This window comes from Pogoniulus pusillus, chromosome 1 (genome assembly GCF_015220805.1).
Source record: "Pogoniulus pusillus isolate bPogPus1 chromosome 1, bPogPus1.pri, whole genome shotgun sequence".
Lineage (NCBI taxonomy): Eukaryota > Metazoa > Chordata > Aves > Piciformes > Lybiidae > Pogoniulus > Pogoniulus pusillus.
This window is the reverse complement of record NC_087264.1, coordinates 11,952,491-11,969,770: the sequence shown is the minus strand read 5'-3', so window position 1 is coordinate 11,969,770 and position 17,280 is coordinate 11,952,491. Positions and strand designations below refer to the sequence as shown.

General features: G+C 40.5%; 2 protein-coding genes across 6 annotated transcripts in view; one reads left to right on the top strand and one right to left on the bottom strand.

The window, feature by feature from the left end:
- Positions 1–3,999: 3,999 nt before the first annotated feature.
- On the bottom strand, positions 4,000–9,215 carry CINP (cyclin dependent kinase 2 interacting protein). 3 transcript variants are annotated; one of them, XM_064170173.1, is made up of 5 exons: positions 9,135–9,215; positions 7,899–8,067; positions 6,673–6,799; positions 5,767–5,896; positions 4,000–4,321 (listed from the first exon to the last, which is right to left on the bottom strand). In XM_064170173.1, the coding sequence occupies exons 1-5, from the start codon at positions 9,139–9,141 to the stop codon at positions 4,119–4,121; spliced, it is 636 nt and encodes a 211-aa protein (XP_064026243.1). In that variant the 5' UTR covers positions 9,142–9,215; the 3' UTR covers positions 4,000–4,118. The 3 variants fall into 3 exon arrangements, with proteins under 3 accessions (XP_064026243.1, XP_064026316.1, XP_064026393.1); XM_064170246.1 differs by having other exon boundaries at positions 9,072–9,139; XM_064170323.1 differs by lacking the exon at positions 9,135–9,215 and adding an exon at positions 8,504–8,522.
- Positions 9,216–9,240: 25 nt separating this feature from the next.
- TECPR2 (tectonin beta-propeller repeat containing 2) overlaps positions 9,241–17,280 on the top strand; it is a 43,676-nt gene continuing 35,636 nt past the window's right edge. For 2 of the 3 annotated variants that reach the window (XM_064169699.1, XM_064169784.1), the window contains exons 1-5: positions 9,243–9,326; positions 15,005–15,289; positions 15,399–15,527; positions 15,900–16,031; positions 16,955–17,112. In XM_064169699.1, coding sequence (XP_064025769.1) covers positions 15,056–15,289; positions 15,399–15,527; positions 15,900–16,031; positions 16,955–17,112 — 653 coding nt within the window. In that variant the 5' untranslated portion in view covers positions 9,243–9,326; positions 15,005–15,055. Of the gene's footprint in view, positions 9,357–15,004; positions 15,290–15,398; positions 15,528–15,899; positions 16,032–16,954; positions 17,113–17,280 lie in introns of all 3 variants that reach the window. The other variant, XM_064169866.1, reaches the window with a different exon arrangement.

The following is a 17,280-nucleotide window of genomic DNA, read 5'->3' as shown; positions in this document are numbered from 1 at the left end:
AGTTGCAGACAAAAATAGTTTCAAGTGAGACCTGATTTGTCTGAACTGTTGGAAATGTATTTTAAGCATGCTTGTCTAATGCTCAGCCACACCTTTAAAAATTGCTGTTACTTTGAAATGGGAAGGTGTCTAAGTAGTGATTCCTTAATGAGATTCCAAATTTTTTTTTTCCTAATTTTGGTAGATTTGTGCTGTATTTTTTTTCTTTCAGGTGATGCATCCTTTATCCATGGTAAAGTTTGACCTTCCCAGTAACTCCACACTGCCCCACATTATGTCATCATCATAAAAAGGTATCCTTGACTGTAATCCCTGTTCCTCTATCCAGACAGAAAACTGACCAATTTACCTCTATACTCTTATTTTTATATTTTTAGTATGTTGCTTGGGTGATGGTATTTTTGGGGTGACCTCCTGGCAACTTCTTGTCTAAGGTACTGTTTTCCTTCAAGTAGCTTAGCAGGTGAAAAAGAATGGCCTGAAATGACCAGTATATTTGTTTATGAACTATTGTAGATATTACTGAAAACTGGTGACACACCTTTAAAATGTGTGTGGTCTCATTGCTGAACACAAGAACACTGAAATAACTGGACAAATAGGTACAAGGACCAGTGATATGCAGAATTGTTCTTGAAGCAAATACAAACGATGGGTTTTGGCCTTGTTACTGAGAAAACATTAAAGCAATTTTAAGCAGGACAATTTAGAGATGAAACAATTTGCTCTTCTATATCCCTTTAACACAGTTGGTTTTCATTGTTGTTTAGTGTTGGTTGTGTTGTTTTTTCTTGGATGCCTAAAGTACAAGATTAATTTGATTAGCCAAAACACTTCCTTGCCTTTCTTTTATGTGGGGATGTGAAAGATGTCATCACAGATTAGTAAACTCCTATCTGGTGTTTGGGTTTATGGTATAGGTTTTGGTTTGGGTTGTTTTTTTTTCCATTTTCTTTTAGGAGGTGGTAATGGTCACGGGATACAGATCTACCTTGTAACTGAAGATACCATGCAAAACTAGGTTCTGCTTGTCTTTCAAAGTCTTTGGGTGCAGTGAGCAATTCTTTATTACACTCTTTTGTACTGATTATCTAATGAAGTACATCTGAAGGCTTCAAGTGTAGCCATCAACTGTTCAGAGCTACAGTGACAAAACATCTTTGCAATGATTTTTGCAGTAATCTTCCTGTCTGATAGTGGTCAATGAACAAGGTGCATGTGGGGTGGTGTTTGTGAATATAAAGGCTCCTTCCTGAAGAGCCTATTTCCTCTAAGAAACAAGAACAAGCCACACATTCCCCCTTTTGCCTTCTCTATTGATTTGTACACGCTGGGAAGTACAATATAGCTGCTGTCATCTTAAGAGAACAATTCTATAAGTGAACCAGCTTTTTCTTCTCAGAAAATACTTTTCAAGTATGAAGGTGTTTCCATAGTGACAGTGGTTTGGTCCTACTCAAATAAATGAAGGTGGCTGTTAAACTAGGGGGAACACTTGCACAGAAAAATAAAACATAGCAAAGTTGTTCATAACTGACGGTATTTTCAAGCTACAGCAGAATTTCTTTTCAGTCACTGTTGTGGTAGGCCTGATAGGCCAAAAAAGGGTTTATCTATTCTCTGGCTTGCCCAGGCATGTTTTCTGCTCTCCCCGGAAGAAGCCACTCTGTGAGAGAAGCAACCACAGGAAAGGAAAACAAAAGCTCTGGCTTCACCTAGTAGGGTCAAGCTTAGCAAAGTGCTATTCTGATGGGCTAATGTATGTCCAAAGGCCTGTTAGTCTTGGGCTGGTATTGATAAAAAGGAATGAGCAGGTAGCACAGTATGCTGCTTCTGCCTCATTGCATCCTGAAGCTGCCTGTAAACTCCACTGCCTTGAGGTTAACAGGAACAGGCTCTAAATGGCTGCATGCGGTCGGCCTGCATAGCCAGCATGACATTGTGCCAAGACTGCACATTGCATTGCATCCTGCCTGCCCCTCTGCAAGGCTTCTGCTGAATTGAGTCAAGAGGAACCAGGTCAGAGACTGTGCTACAGACTCCCAGCTTCATGAGTAAAAGAGCCTAGGGAACTCCAAAGCCTCTAATGGCTTTGAGACCATCAACAGCAACCCCTCCACGTGCTTTGGGTACTGTCTCATATTTTGTTAGTAAATATTTAAAACCTCTTCTAATTCACTAATTGCCTTCTGCCATAAGCAGAAAGGAGTTTCCTGTGTCCTCTAATGGATAAGCAGTACAATTAACCAGAAGAATCTTCTCTTCCAGTATAATGTTTGCATTTGTCACTTTAAGAAAATAAGTGCTCTAGTTTTGCCTGTTCCCTGCATGTATAAATTTCCAAACTGTGTGTTTTTGAACTTTGTGAATAAGTTTTCTGGCAAGTTTTAATGTTAAGAAACAGTTCCCATAGTTATTAATAGTCTTCACCTGGATATAAAAATTAATACAGATTATGCAAAATTAATAATCTCACAGTCACTAGAAATCTGGTGTAAGAATAGAACACTATTAAGCTGTCAGAAACAACCTCCCTGAACTGAGCAATGTGTGAAGAAAATCTTTCCAATTCATGTCAGTCTGTTCCATTATTTCAGGAAGCTTGTACATTTCCCTTACCAAGCTTATGAGGTTTCAACTTGAACAATTAAGTAATTATTTTTCCTATCTGAGATCTGTTACAAAATTTCTGTTTTCATTCAGATTTTTCTAGTGTCAAACCACAGCTATTTTATAGCAGTGTGTATTTTTTGTCACTCTTTTAGTTCAAGTAATTGTTTCATGAAGAATCAAGGGTAAACATATGTCAGGTCAAAGGATGAGCTGACAACACTTAGAAATGGTAAATAAGCTGTCAAATGCAAGATCTGAATCAGCAGTTTATATAGGAACAGGTCATACAGGCAATCAGTTATCAGGAGTCTAGATTACTAATCATAATGAAGTAAGCAGAAGGCCTAAATCCGGTGCACATTACCGATTTAACTAAGAATTTGCTGATGCAGCTGTGAGGTTTCCACAGTGTAGTACACTTTTCAGAAAAGTGGTAATTTGCAGTAGCAGCTAACAGCTCTGAAAGACTGGGTAAGTGCAGCAACTCTTCCACGCTTCCCAGATCTGACACAATGGTGTGCCGCAGTGATTATTATCTCTTTAGGAATGAAAGCAAATAAGGGTATTGCATCATACCTCAGCATTTAGCTTTTTCATTAACTGTTTCCCCTGAACACACTCTGTACTCTCGTTTCTACAAAAGGATCATAACAAAGAATTGGAGCCACTGGTTCTCATCTTGCAACTAGCCAAAACCACTGAGGGGGCAGACTTTTAAATCAAGCCCACTGGACACAACAAACTAACCCAGGGAAAAACTCCCTGAGCCATAGTGAGCAAAGAACACAGGATAAGGTCATGATGAAAGTAGGTCTTTTTTTTCATGAAGTGCCTCCATGAAGCATCTTTAAAAGACAAAAGCTACAATGAATTAAGAGACAACTTTTTCACTTAGTCCCTGTGGAGTGATGAGTTGTACTAAAACTTCCCAGTGTGCTAGTTCACGCTTGGATCACTCTTCAAGGGTGATGTACCTAACCACACTATCATGAAAACCAAACAGTTTACACTAACATCTGTGAGAGCATTCCAAAGCCACAAACCAAACTATGTGGATCCTGCTGTCTGTGCTTACCTTTCTTTTAAGGCTAAAGCAACTACAAAAGCACTAGTCCTGTTAAGTCGTGCAAAAAAAAAACCTTCATGAAACATCAACTACTGAATTTCTATGGTGAAACAGACAACGTAGGCATTTTGGACTGTGGGGACTTAGAAAGTACTTACAGTCTTTGCTGTAGGTGTCTTGTGCATTGAATCCAATTTTTCCACCTATAGGGCACTTGTCCTCCTCTAGCCTGTTTGCATTTAAAATGGATAAAGCAACCAAAACCAGACTGTCCCATGAAGAAAAAGGAGTATCAGCTGAGATAGAAGAGTAGACACAAGTAGAAAAAACTATTTTTAATAAGTTTTACAAAAATTCAACTTACATGGTAAGCTTTGCTATTTGACGTTTCAGTTTCACATGTGCATCATTAGAAGCAAGCCACTGAACATCTGAAATTCTAGCACGGTCTATGACCTGTTTCCAGAAGCATGGTTTCAAGTAGTAGTTTGCTGCTGTTCTCAATGTAAGGCTGGTACAACCATGACGACAAAAAGACCATCATCAGATCCTGGTCAGCAGAATGAGCAATTTCTTGTACAATTGTTTGTTTGAGTTGTAGTTCCTTCCTGTACATTTCAGAGAGCTTCAGAGAAACCTCATCTGAAATGGATTGAAAACAAACAACAATTGTCCAGACTACTTTAACAATTCTCTGAAAGTTAAATTATATTTGTAATGTGTTGACCATTAAAAACTCCTACCTTACACAAGTTATTCCCCACATTTAGACATCTTGGGTTTTACAGCATTAATAATGTTTGTGTGCTAAAATATAAAACACTAAACAATTTACTCAGCTTTTGCATCTATTTTACAGACTTGTGATTTTGACACGAATCCTATTTTAATCCTAGAACAGCAGTGGTATTGATTCTCAGGACTCACTGTAAAATTAGCAACTATAGCTATTCTTGCAAAGAATTGAATCTTCATTTTAAAATTTGGTAATGCTATTTTGAAACATGAGCTTCATGTTTTAGAGTCACTGTTGATTTTATCTAATCTGTTTATCTAATTACTTCAGTAATGAATTGTCAACAATGAGTCATATCAATAGTGAAAAATAATGTAACAAAACAACCAAAAGTGAAGTGTATAATGTAAAAGCTAATATTATTGCTAGTTATGTTAGTAATCCTGGTAAGAGAGTTGACACATATGTAATAATGTTTAATTGTTTGACTTTCTAAAAAATAGCCACATAAATTATCCTTCTAAAGCAACTGATCTAGTGTTTCTAACTTAGCCTGAACTATTACTACCTGTAGGAGGATCTAGTCTTTCATGGAATAGAGAGAATCATTAAATGAATTAGTCACAAGGAGTTTTGACAGCAGTTGTCTTTGTCATTCATACTGTTTTAAGCTGCCAGAAACTAATACATAACATTCCTGCTAACTTGTAGTGAATTAAGAAGCAGGGCTTCTCAAAGGTATGACTTTCACTTTGTGAAAGGAGCAGTTGGTTTGTATGTACTTAGGCTTCTCCTGAATTCAAACAGTTTTAAAACAGCAGTAACACCAGTTGGAAGGTGAGACCTTTTGTCATCAGTGGATGCTAACAGTAGACAGCAACTGAATATTTCTTCACTTGTCTTGGCTGATACTGAGATCAGAGGGTTTTTTCTTTTGTGTGCCTGACAATTAAATGAGGTATGGCTTGTTCTTTACTTTCAAGGATTTAATTTCAGTGTCAAGTAACAAGTCAAATAACTTAGGTCTGTGGCTTAACACTACCAAGTTGCAAATGTGTGTCTCCCTACAAAGGATGTGGCTGTTGCAGGTTGGTCACTGTAAGATGCTGACAAGCTCAGCTTTATGCTGTAATTGTTGCATGTCAGACAACACTTGGCAATTCATACAAGCAGTCATCAGCAGTAACCCTAATCCCAGTGGAGCATTCATGTGTTTATTGTTTAGTCAATTATAAAGGAGACAGATTCTTTCTCTCTAAGGCAAGGCATCTAGATAAAAAGGTTTAAGTCCTAAATGAGATGACATCAATGGCACATTGTGATTAGCTAAGGCAATACATATTTTACTTACAGAAGTATGATGTGGGCCATGTATGAAAGAAGGGTGCTGTGCAATTCCCAGCTCCATTGTGGAATGCTTCCAAGTCACAAATTGCTTTAGTAGTTGAAGTGAGCTTTTCCATTTTTAGTTGTATTTTTGTCTGAAAATTGATAAATATGTAATGCCAGTGAACATCTCAAGAGGATTAGGCTACCATAATCTTAGATGTTGTTTAAAAGCGTACTGTTTCTGAACACCAGTTAGTCTTAACATTTCTAACACACTATTAGTAACTCCACACAGGAATCACAGCTGGAATTTATATAAACATTTAGTATGTGATATTCTCAAATTCTGAGCACTGCAGGTAAGCCCTACTGACACTTATTTTGCATAATTCTTTTGTTTCCTCCATGCCTTCTTTCATTTTTTCACCTCTTTTTCCTACCATAATTTGGTACTGGGGAAAAAAAAACAGACCATTTATGAACGAGGGTGGCACAAGTGCTATAAATATGTTTTCTTACATTACTATGTCACAACTTAAATTTGACTTCACAAGATCAGTGGCAGCTGAGAAAGCTGCTCAAAATACTACTGACAATTTATCTAGGCTGATTGAACAGTTTTGTTTGAAAAACATGTGAAAATGGAAAACAGCTGCAGTTTTAAAATGCATTTTTGTATGACTCGTTTTCAGGTCACCTTGCAAAGGGAGGAGTAGAATTCTAAGCAGAAGGCAGATGTAAATCAGCTTTCAAATTTGCCAATCAAACAAATAAATGGTGCACGCTAGATTTACAGTCACTTAGGCTTGAAGCCAAAGATGTACGAATGAAATCAAGCACAACAAATATTTGAAGATGTTTCCTTGTGTCATATTTGAACAAACTTGGAATTGATTTATATGGTCTAAGATTGAAAACTTAGCATTACCATATGCTTTAAGGTCTCAAGTAATTCTGCACAGCAATTGTCCAGTTCTTCATGGTATTTTGGAGCTGGCTTATCAATTTCTGTGGCACTGTTATCACATGTTATCTCCAGTTTGTTGTCCTGAAATCTAAAATAGGAACATAAGGCAGAGTAAACATAGATTTACTGGAGCTGTATAGACTTAAAAGCCACGTGGTCTGATCCTGCAAAATCTCTCTCACAAGCTGTTTATGAGAACTACTACATAAAAATATTGAGACATAGCTAGTCGTGTGAGCAATTTGGATTGGCACCATAATCTTTAGATGAGTTTAGAATGACTCTACTGTTGATCACAAGATTGAAAATAAAAACAAAACAGTTGCAGGTATTAACACCATTTTCCTTCTGTTGGAGATTATTCTCTCACAGACAAGGTGTGCTCAGACTTCAGCTGCTCCAGCTGACAATCTTATGCCTCACCACAAGCTCATCTTCATGCCCAATTCAAGTTAGAGCAGTTAACGCGCAGGCACCTAACCTGTCTTGCTGACTTTCCCACAGAAGCAGCCAACTTAGTGAAAAGAGAGTTGCTGTAGAGTGAAAGCAACATCTGACACCGTTACAGCAAACATTCTGGAGCTTGTACCTGTCAAAATCCTGTCAGACAAACCCTGTCCAGCTGTCAAGGTTCCGGAGAAGTTTCTTCTCAACTTCTTGTTATTTATAGGATTTCCTTTCCAACATGAAGACAATTGCTCTATCCAAGTGATTTGGTTTGTTCTTCAAATCATCACTGTTAGAACATTTTGTCTATATAAATCACTGACTTAAAACCTGATGAACTTTTGACATGAGTGAAACTTGGTAATACTTGTCATAGTGTAAATACACAAGAGAGTAAAGGAACTCATGTGGGCTGAGATGTATAGGACTGGATTCAAATTCATACATAAGTATTTTAAATATACATTAAGCTTAACTGTGTAAAATATACATTTTTAATTTCTTGCAAATACCATTACTTTACAAGACAAATTTATGAGACATTTATTATTTGAATGTAAATAGTTGTATGTAAATAACCAAGAAATGCAATTACTGAGTTTGATCTAAGAACTAGCTTGTCCACTCTGGCTTTTCTTTCCCCCATCTTCTCAATGGAATTTTTAGCAGAGAAAACAGACTAATTTCTCAATAAAGGCAACCTTTATCCTGCTTTTACTTTTATGTGTTTGCATACTTACTGCTCACTGATTTTCAGGTTAACTATTTTGTTTGCGGTAGTAAATCCATTGTCATTCAGTCTTTCCCATTTCATCATCAAATTATGCCAGTCTGCTGCATTATCTTTTATTTTTCTTGCACTGACAGATAAAACAGGTCTTCTTGGAGTACCATGAGCAGGACTTTTTGCTGTGTGGGAAAGTAAAGAAATTCGAGCCATTTAAAGCACACAGAAACAAATCAGGACTTTTTGCTGTATGGGAAAGTAAAGAAATTAGAGCCATTTAAAGCACACAGAAACAAATCAGCAGCTGTGTGAACGATTTTCTTCCTTGAAATGAACATTGATTAAAGCAGAATGAATCTGCCTCCAGACATGAAATCCAATTCCTCCTCTGCCACCCTTATTACTACTTACAAGAAAATCATGCTATTAAAAAAATGCAAGCATGTTCTTAGGTGTAATATTCTAACGTGCACAGCAGAGGCTTTGCACTACTGAGCAATACAGCAGTTTTCTACTAAGGTACAACTGTCAAATACAAAAGCAGCGTGTAAGAAATCACAGCAGCAGCTACTGTATGCATGCAGCACTCATGTCATGAATATCTGAACTGACACCTACACGTGAGCCTGAGCTGCCCGTGAGAAAGCTAAGTCCTGCTGAAGATGCTAGGTCTTCAACACCGAGCATCAAGGCCTATTTCACAATGCGTTCCTGGAGGACCACACAGCAACCAGAACCCGCTACAGGTTGCTCCTTTCACAGATAAGCATCACTCCAGGGGAAGGGCTTCGAGCAGCCGTTTCTGCCCAGCACCTGCAGCCCCAGCTTCACGCGTCAGATCCTGCCCTAGAAGGCAATGGGCTACACACCGGCCCCGAAGCTAAGGAACCCAACACTCTGCCCCAGCATTGGTCGCTTTTAACTCTTAGGCGCAGACACCCGTGAGAAGTGCTCACGACCGTGAAGCCCACACACATGGGGAGACGAGAGTGCCTCTCGCTTCTCCTGCGGGCAGAACCGAGGTGCTGGGCACCGTTCTTATCCATACGTGAAAATGACAAGCTGAAATGGCACGACAGACACAGGCACCCTATTCATTTTATTGAGCAAGAGTCAGGACTCGCACTCCGACTGCTCCCCGCTGCCCCAGGCCCCGTCCCGATCCCCGACCTCCCCTCGATCCTACCAAGGGGGCGCTGCCGGGCCCCAGGGCCCAGCCGGGCGAGGGGCACAAGCAGCCCTCACTCACCCGCCATGGCGCTGTCGCCACCGCCCCGCGGAAGTGCGCTCACGTCCGGCCCCGCCCAAGCCCGGCCCCGTCGAGCGGCGCAGGCACCCGGGGACGCTGCCGCTGCCTCTGCCTCGGGGCCTTGGCGACGCTGTTCTGTCTATCTTCACCGCTCCTCGCCGGCAGCTACAGCCGGCCCGCGCTTCTGAGGAGGTGAGTGAAGCAGCATCTTCGCGGAGACAGGTGAGAGTCGCCTGGGAGGCTGTCCTGGCTCTCGCTCCTCTTCTCGGTCGCCGCAAGCGGGGCCTGCCGCGGCCGCCTGTTGCGGCCGGGCTGCGCGGATGAGCGCGGAGCGGCGAGAGGGAACGGGCCGGGTGTCGTCTCCAGCCTCTCTCCTGGAGGCTGCTCTGTGGCGCCGGGGAAGGGCGCGCGGCCAGGAGGCCGTTACGCGCCCGCGGAGCGGCTTCAGCCACCCCCGCCGATCCGGCTGGGGCTCTGAGTCCAAGTGATAAATCCGTCATAAGCTGAGGTAAAGCCAGCGGGAAAATAGGGCGGCGTTTTCTGGCTGCCCGGCCGGGAGCCCGCGGCTGTGTTCTCCTGTCAGGAGCTGCAGACCTCATCGGCTAGAAAGCAGGGTGTTAAGAAGGGAGGGTTTGAAACGTTTTCCAGGATTTAGAAACACACTTAAGGAATAAAGGCTTCGTAGAGAAACTGGATATCCCAGGGTTGCCAGAGTCAGTAAAACCCGGTTTCAGCTATGTTGCTTGGCATACCGGCATGCACAGAGACTCCAGCTGCCCCCGTCTCAGTCACTTGTTTTTGGGGTTGTTGACTCTTTAGAGCTAAAAATGCAGCCTTCCGTAAGTCGTGTAGAGTGACAGGCTGTTAATCAGGGAATAGCTACCTGTGTGCTGGCTGGTCCTCTGCCTGCAGGTGAGACCCATGACAGTGAAGCTGCTTGTTTCAGTGGGCTGTGGATTTGTATTCTTCTCTCTGGCAGCTGTTTGCTGTGATAGGCTCTGGAAATGTCAGTTGAGTAGCCTGCTCCTTAGGTTAAAAACATGAGAATCATCTCGTTTCCTTTTAGTTGGTAGGTGAGATTAGAGACTCTTGTGTTTACCTGTGGTCATATATATGTACTTGTGGTCATATATATGCACCTTGAAGTACTGTGTCCAGTTCTGGGCCCCTCAATTCAAGAGAGATGTTGAGGTGCTGGAACATGTCCAGAGAAGGGCAACAAAGCTGGTGAGGGGCCTGGAACACAAACCCTATGAGGAGAGGCTGAGGGAGCTGGGGGTGTTTAGCCTAGAGAAGAGGAGGCTCAGGGCAGACCTCATTGATGTCTACAACTACCTGAAGGGAGGTTGTAGCCAGGTGGGGGTTGGTCTCTTCTGCCAGGCAACCAGCAATAGAACAAGGGGACACAGTCTCAAGTTGTGCCAGGGGAAGATATAGGCTGGATGTTAGGAGGAAGTTCTTGCCAGAGAGAGTGATTGGCATTGGAATGGGCTGCCCAGGGAAGTGGTGGAGGCACCGTCCCTGGAGGTGTTTAAGAAAAGCCTGGCTGAGGCACTTAGTGCCATGGTCTGGTTGACTGGGTAGGGCTGAGGGATAGGTTGGCCTGGATGATCTTGGAGGTCTCTTCCAACCTGGCTGATTCTATGATTCTATGTTTGTCCATACTCTGAAGAGCTTAAATTTAAGTTTTTATGCCATATAGTAAGCCCCAACAACAACAACAACCCAGAGGTGTTGTCCCTCATGTACAGACAAAATACTTGGGCTCAAAGAAATGTAGTGACAGCTTTAACAGTCAATCTGTAGCATACCCTGGCGCTGAACCTTTAACTACTGCCTATCTATTTAACCGTGGGATTATCTCTGGATTTAGTTGTCTCTGTTAGGTAGCATTGAGCCTTATTGCTGTTCTGGATAGCAGATAAAAAAATTAGAAGATTGCTTTTCAAAACATGGCCTTGAATGCAGCTTTAGGAACTTTTGAGTTGGGAAGAGATGCTTCCATTATTGATGTGTGATGTAAAGTATTTTTCTTTATTTTGTCTCTGCTGCAGAATAGCTGCTTAACACAAGCTGATTTTCCCTTTATGACCATTACGTACTTCAGAGTAACTGTGACTGATGCAGAATGAACATGAGCATCCAATTCCAGTGTCTGACTGAGAAAATATATCTACTATTTGCCTTTAATTAGTGAAGTAGGAAAAACAGATAACAAATAATTCATTAAAATTGATGGATGAGAAGCTCAACATGAGCCAGCAGTATGCACTTGCAGCCTGGAGGGCCAGCCAGATCCTGGGCTGCATCAGGAGGTGTGTGGCCAGCAGGTTGAGGGAGGTGATTCTCCCCCTCTACTCTACTCTGGGGAGACCCCGCCTGGAGTACTGCATCCAGTTCTGGAACCCCCATTACAAGAAGGATGTGGAGGTGCTGGAGCGTGTCCAGAGAGGGGCCACGGGGATGATCAGAGGGCTGCAGCACCTCTGCTATGAGGACAGGCTGAGAGAGTTGGGACCGTTCGGTCTGGAGAAGAGGAGGCTATGAGGTGACATTCTTGTGGCCTTTTGGGATAACAAGGAGTGACAGGACTAGGGGGGATGGAGCAAAGCTGGAGGTGGGTAGGTTCAGGCTGGAGGTGAGGAGGAAGTTGTTCAGCATGAGAGTAGTGAGAGGCTGGAATGGGTTACCCAGGAGGTGGTTGAGGCCCTATGCCTGGAAGTGTTTAAGGGCAGGCTGGATGAGGCTGTGGGCAGCCTGATCTAGGGTAGGGTGTCCCTGCCCACAGCAGGGGGGTTGGAACTAGATGATCCTTGTGGCCCCTTCCAGCCCTGACTGATTCTATGATTATAGTTTGTTAGTGCATTTTGTTACGGGACAGTTTGTTAGCACATTTTGTTACGGGACAGGTCAGACAGGTTATGGAGAATAAAACTTTTTTTTTTTTTTTTTTTCAACTTTGTCATCAGAGAATATTGAAATAAGATTGTATATAAATTTTATGAAGAGTGAGAGCCCTAACAGAGTGAGTGGGTGTGGAAGCCACACCATCCAGTTTCCCCTTTTTTTTACTCTTCTCAGATTAAGTGCAAACTTGCAAAGCATGTATCAGGTTGCAGATAGGGTTGTTATAAATGAAAGAGTAATAGTCTTTTTCTGGATAATACAAATTTCTGTGATTCCATTGTTTAATGAATACAACAGTTTATTTGAGCTGAAAGGATAAGTAATGGCAACTAAAGAGAAGGAATGAATTTTGAGGACTTGCAAAGCCCTTTGTCCACTGGGGAGTGTGAGATGGCTCCAGCTCCAAGAACAGCTTTGGATGATGACAGATGTGAGTTGTAGGAGTGACAAAGGGAACTTAAAATATGTGAAATTCATGAGGCAGTTGCTGGAGAGTGGTAGAAATTGAGATTAGAGGAAGATTTGTACATACAAGACTCAGGACAAAGACTGGATTTTGTTTTATTAGAAAGAAAGAAAGAAAGGAAGGAAAATAAGAACTCTGGCAAACTGCATGTTTAGAAGAGCAAGTGAGAATTCAGCAGTGGATTCTCTTTTTTACTTTAGTTGTCTATAGATAGAATGTAGTGAATACTGAAGGAAAAGTCCAGAGACTAAAATGCAGGGTAGGAAATAGGTGGCATTTGAAAATATTGTAGAGTGGTAATGCACTGAAGTGATCTATTAATGCAGAAAATAACTCTGAAAAGAACTCTTCATTCAAAGTAGTTTGAACGCATTAATGAGCTAATTCTTGTGATAGTTTATGACAAAGGTGTCGTGACTGGTAGTAAACACTAGAGGAGAGTGAAATTAATTTCTAAGCTCTAGCAGGCAGTACAATTTCTCACAATTAAGAACATCTAATAATTGCTGCTAGCTTATTTATAACAGTTTTTCTAGCACAGTTAAAATATGGATGCAGTAACCAATATTATTCCTGCAGTCTTGTCTAACATGAGCTTGAATGGGTAATGTCATGCAAGTAATCCCTTTTGGATTTGGTGGCATCATATGTTGACAGTGTGTGTTGCAGGGCCCAGAGTCCATATGCTGAATCTTCTTGCACAATAACTGAAATAGTTTGAAAAACTGAGAGCTTTTCACAGTAATGGGGATATTAAGCTGGAGCAACTGTATTTTTCCTGATTTAGTTGATATACACCACAAGCAATGTGTGAAGCTGCCAAACAAATATAATTTTCCATCCTTAGAGAAATTAAAACTAGGCACAATAAAATGTATCACACAAATTGCAGCAGGAATATTTTGCAGAATAATTTTGAGCATTTGGGAGTGTTTTTAACTTCAATTTGTATATTTCTGTTTTTCATTTCTCTGAGAAAGTTAGAACTCATCTGAAGCTTAGGAAAATCTTACCAGTTTAAACCACCATTAATCAGACTTGTTCATGACAAAGTGAAATTCAAGAACTTAAGATGTCTTTGCAGTGTTCCACAGTTGTCCATGAAGAAAATTCCTGCTGCTGCAAAATGTTCTTGTCAAGAGTGTCATCCTATGATGCAAAAAAATACTGGGTTTATTTAAATTATAAAAATATTTTAATGTACCTCATGGTCATAGTAGCTTTTTCTGAAGGTTCCAGTGCATTATTACTGTAGTGAGCTCTGATTTTTTAATTATTTTTTTCCTTAAAGAGGGCAAACAGAATCTTTATTTCTGTTATTCTTAGAAAGATATCAGAATTCACAGGTTCTTAGGAGTTGGAAGGGATCTCTGGAGATCATGGAGTCGAATCTCCCTGCCAGAGAAGAACCATAATCTAGTGCAGGTCACACAGGAATGTGTTCATACAGATCTTGAAAATTTCCAGAGAAGGAGACTCCACAACCTCTCTGGGGAGCCTGTTCCAGTGCTCCATGATCCTTACAGTAAAGAAGTTCTTCCTCATATGGAGGCACGTCTTCCTGTGCTGTTGCCCTATCACAGGGTGCAGCTGAGAAGAGCCTGTCCCCTCCCTCTTGACACCCAGCCCTCATATATTTGTAAACATTTATTAGATGTCCTCTAAGTCTTCTCTTCACCGGACCAAAAAGCCCCAGGTCACTCAGCCTCTCCCCATAGGGCACATGCTCCAGCCCCTTAATCATCTTCATAATCTCCCTTAAATGTATTTACAGAGTCATTCATCAGTATAAAATAATGTGCTTAACCTTAAAAGCAAATGTGAGCATATGGTACCTTTTCCTTGTTTGCCCCTTTTCTTTCTAAATTAATTTGCTACATGGGTGTTTTCCTGTGTCTGTCAAACTGGGATTTCTTTAATTTATCCGTTGCCCTTTTCTTTCCACACTATTTATATTTCTTGGATGTAATTTATTTATATAGCAGTAACTCTAACCGAATTCTTTCTAAATCATATTTTTCTTGGCACGCAGGGCATTAAGAAATTGAGCAGAAAGGCTCTTGGGCACTTTGGTCTTACAGCACTGTCCTAAATGGTGAATATCCCATGCTCTCAGCACTGTGAGGATTGAGGGTAGAGTTTGCAGACAAATTAAGAAACAGACTGCATGGATTTGTCATAGCACTTACAGTTCTTTCACTTGCTATATGAGAAGAAATGCTGCTCTTGAACTCAATTTCCTGTACAGCTGAAAGAAAAAGGGGTTATCCCATATTTGGTGCTTACCATACATCCTTAGATATTGGCTGAAACTAAGAAATGAACTTATTCTTCAAAGGATTCTTCTAAAATGACTTGCATTCAGTAGAGGAGTTTAACTTGCCTTTTCTTTATACAAAATAAAATCTAAGAATTTCTACATCTCTGCTTGGTTTTCTGTTAACCATTTACTCTCTCCAGTGAGGTTAATGAAACATCTTTTGCTTTTGTTTTTCAGATTTCCTTATGTTGTCAAGCAGATGTGTTTATTTCAGCCTTAAAATTGCTGATGCCAGTGCTTGCTATGGCATCTGTGGCTTCACCAGTTATATTTAAGGAATTCTGTCCCTTATATTATCTTCTTAATGCCATTCCTACAAAGATCCAAAAAGGCTTTCGCTCTATTGTAGTGTATCTCACAGCACTTGATACTAATGGAGACTACATTGCTGTGGGGAGCAGCATTGGAATGCTATATCTCTACTGCAGGAATTTGAACCAGATGAAAAAATATAATTTTGAGGTAAGTATTGTTGCTGTTGTCTCTTGTAACAAAGCTGAGTTGCTCAGTATTGAGCTGCTGTTTGTTGCCCATTAACTTAGCAAGTTTTATGTATGGTTTGTTTTAACAGGGGAAGTGTGAATCTATTACTTTTGTAAAGCTGTTGAGTTGTTTTGATGATCTGGTTGCTGTTGGTACAGCCTCAGGTCGAGTTGCAGTTTTTCAGCTTGTATCTTCATTACCTGGAAGAAACAAACAGGTAAATCTTTGCATTTGGCTGAACTTCCACAAGGTTTAGTGTGGTGAATCCTAGTAGAGAGTTACTGTGATTCTTTACAATAGTGAAAACCAGAGAATTTTGCCTCGTAAAAGCAATAATTGTAAAGCATGCTTTTCATGACAGAAGATACATTTAATCAAAAATGCTTTTGAGAAATTCTCATTTGTAAGTAGCTGGTTGAGCAATTTGGTGGTGGAGTTTTTTGATTGTTTAGGGGTGTTTTGTGCTGAATAAAAAATAGAATTGCCTGCACATTTGTACTTGATCTCTAGCTTATCAGTTGGAGTCACTGATTGGTGTTTCCATATTCTCTTCCCCTCGTTCTTGTATTGCTTTGATGTTGTTCCATAGCTTCGGCGGTTTGACGTTGCTGGAATCCACAAAAGTAGTATTACAGCTTTAGCTTGGAGTCCCAATGGAATGAAATTATTCTCTGGAGATGACAAAGGGAAGATTGTCTTCTCTGCCCTAGACCTAGACCAGGTGAGCTTTTAATAGAGACCTTAATTCCTGTTAGCAATTTTCTGAAAGAATGCTCATGCATTTAAATATTTAGCAGTTCACTAATTGCTTAGAATCATTTATTTCATTGGACTGCTTTATGGGTGCATGTACACCTGGCCAAGTGTGCACATACCCAACAGGACAGCCATTGGATGTCCTTTACAGCTGTCTTTTTTTTTTAATCCGAAATGGTACATATATTAAAAGTGGTGAATCCTTCTCATTATGTCATGTTTCTCCATGGAATAAGTATCATATCTTCCTTCAGCTTTCAGACAGTACTTTCCCCTGTGTTTGAAAAGGGCACTTTTGAAAAATGTGATGATGCTAATTCCATATATTAAGTACTTTTTTTCATAATTGTTCAGCACCTCAGTCTGGAGTGTAGAATGAAAGTAATATTTAGGTTCTCCTGGGTGACTAGCCTGTTCCCAGTAAATGGATTTTTTCTAATGTGCTGTTAAATACAAACCTGGGACATCAACAAACTACGTATTAACTTGAGTTTCTACATGAGAGAAAAATTTAAACAACAGCCATCCCAATTTACCTATGACTGTCTGACGTGTGATCTGACAAATGTAACAACTGTTTGAGCACTGTGTGACCCGGTAGTGGAAAAGAAGGAAGAAAATGTCCTGGAGTTTCTATTGATTTGAAGTGAAATGTGTTAGCTTATGTTCCAAGAGAAATCGAATTCCATGGTCTGCCGCTGTGATACACATAATCAAAGTCCCCTCTTGTCTGCATAAAGGCATTAAGTGAACTTTGTGCAATAATAGTTCAAAAGCATTTGTTAGCTTGTTTTGTCTTTCTTGGGCTTACTAATTCTTTCAGGTGTTAGTTATTACTTTGTGTTTTCAGAAAGTTTTACTTCTGTTAATTGCATGTATCTTTAAAAGGGTATTTGCAACTCCAGCCTTGTATTGGAAGAGCCATCTTCAATCGTCCAGTTGGATTACAACCAGAAAGTGCTGCTTGTCTCAACTTTGCAACGGACTCTACTTTTTTACACAGAAGAGAAATCTGTCAAGCAAGTTGGAACACAGCCCAGAAAAAAGTAACCCTCATAAAATCTTGATGCAGGCACATCTATTAATTCTAGCTTTTCAGAGAGGATTACAGAAAGGGTGATCTAAGCAGAGAAATTAATACAATGCAGCAGTCCTCTCAAAATGTTAGTTACGGTAGCTATATGAACTCAGACAAAAAACAACAGTTCTACCTA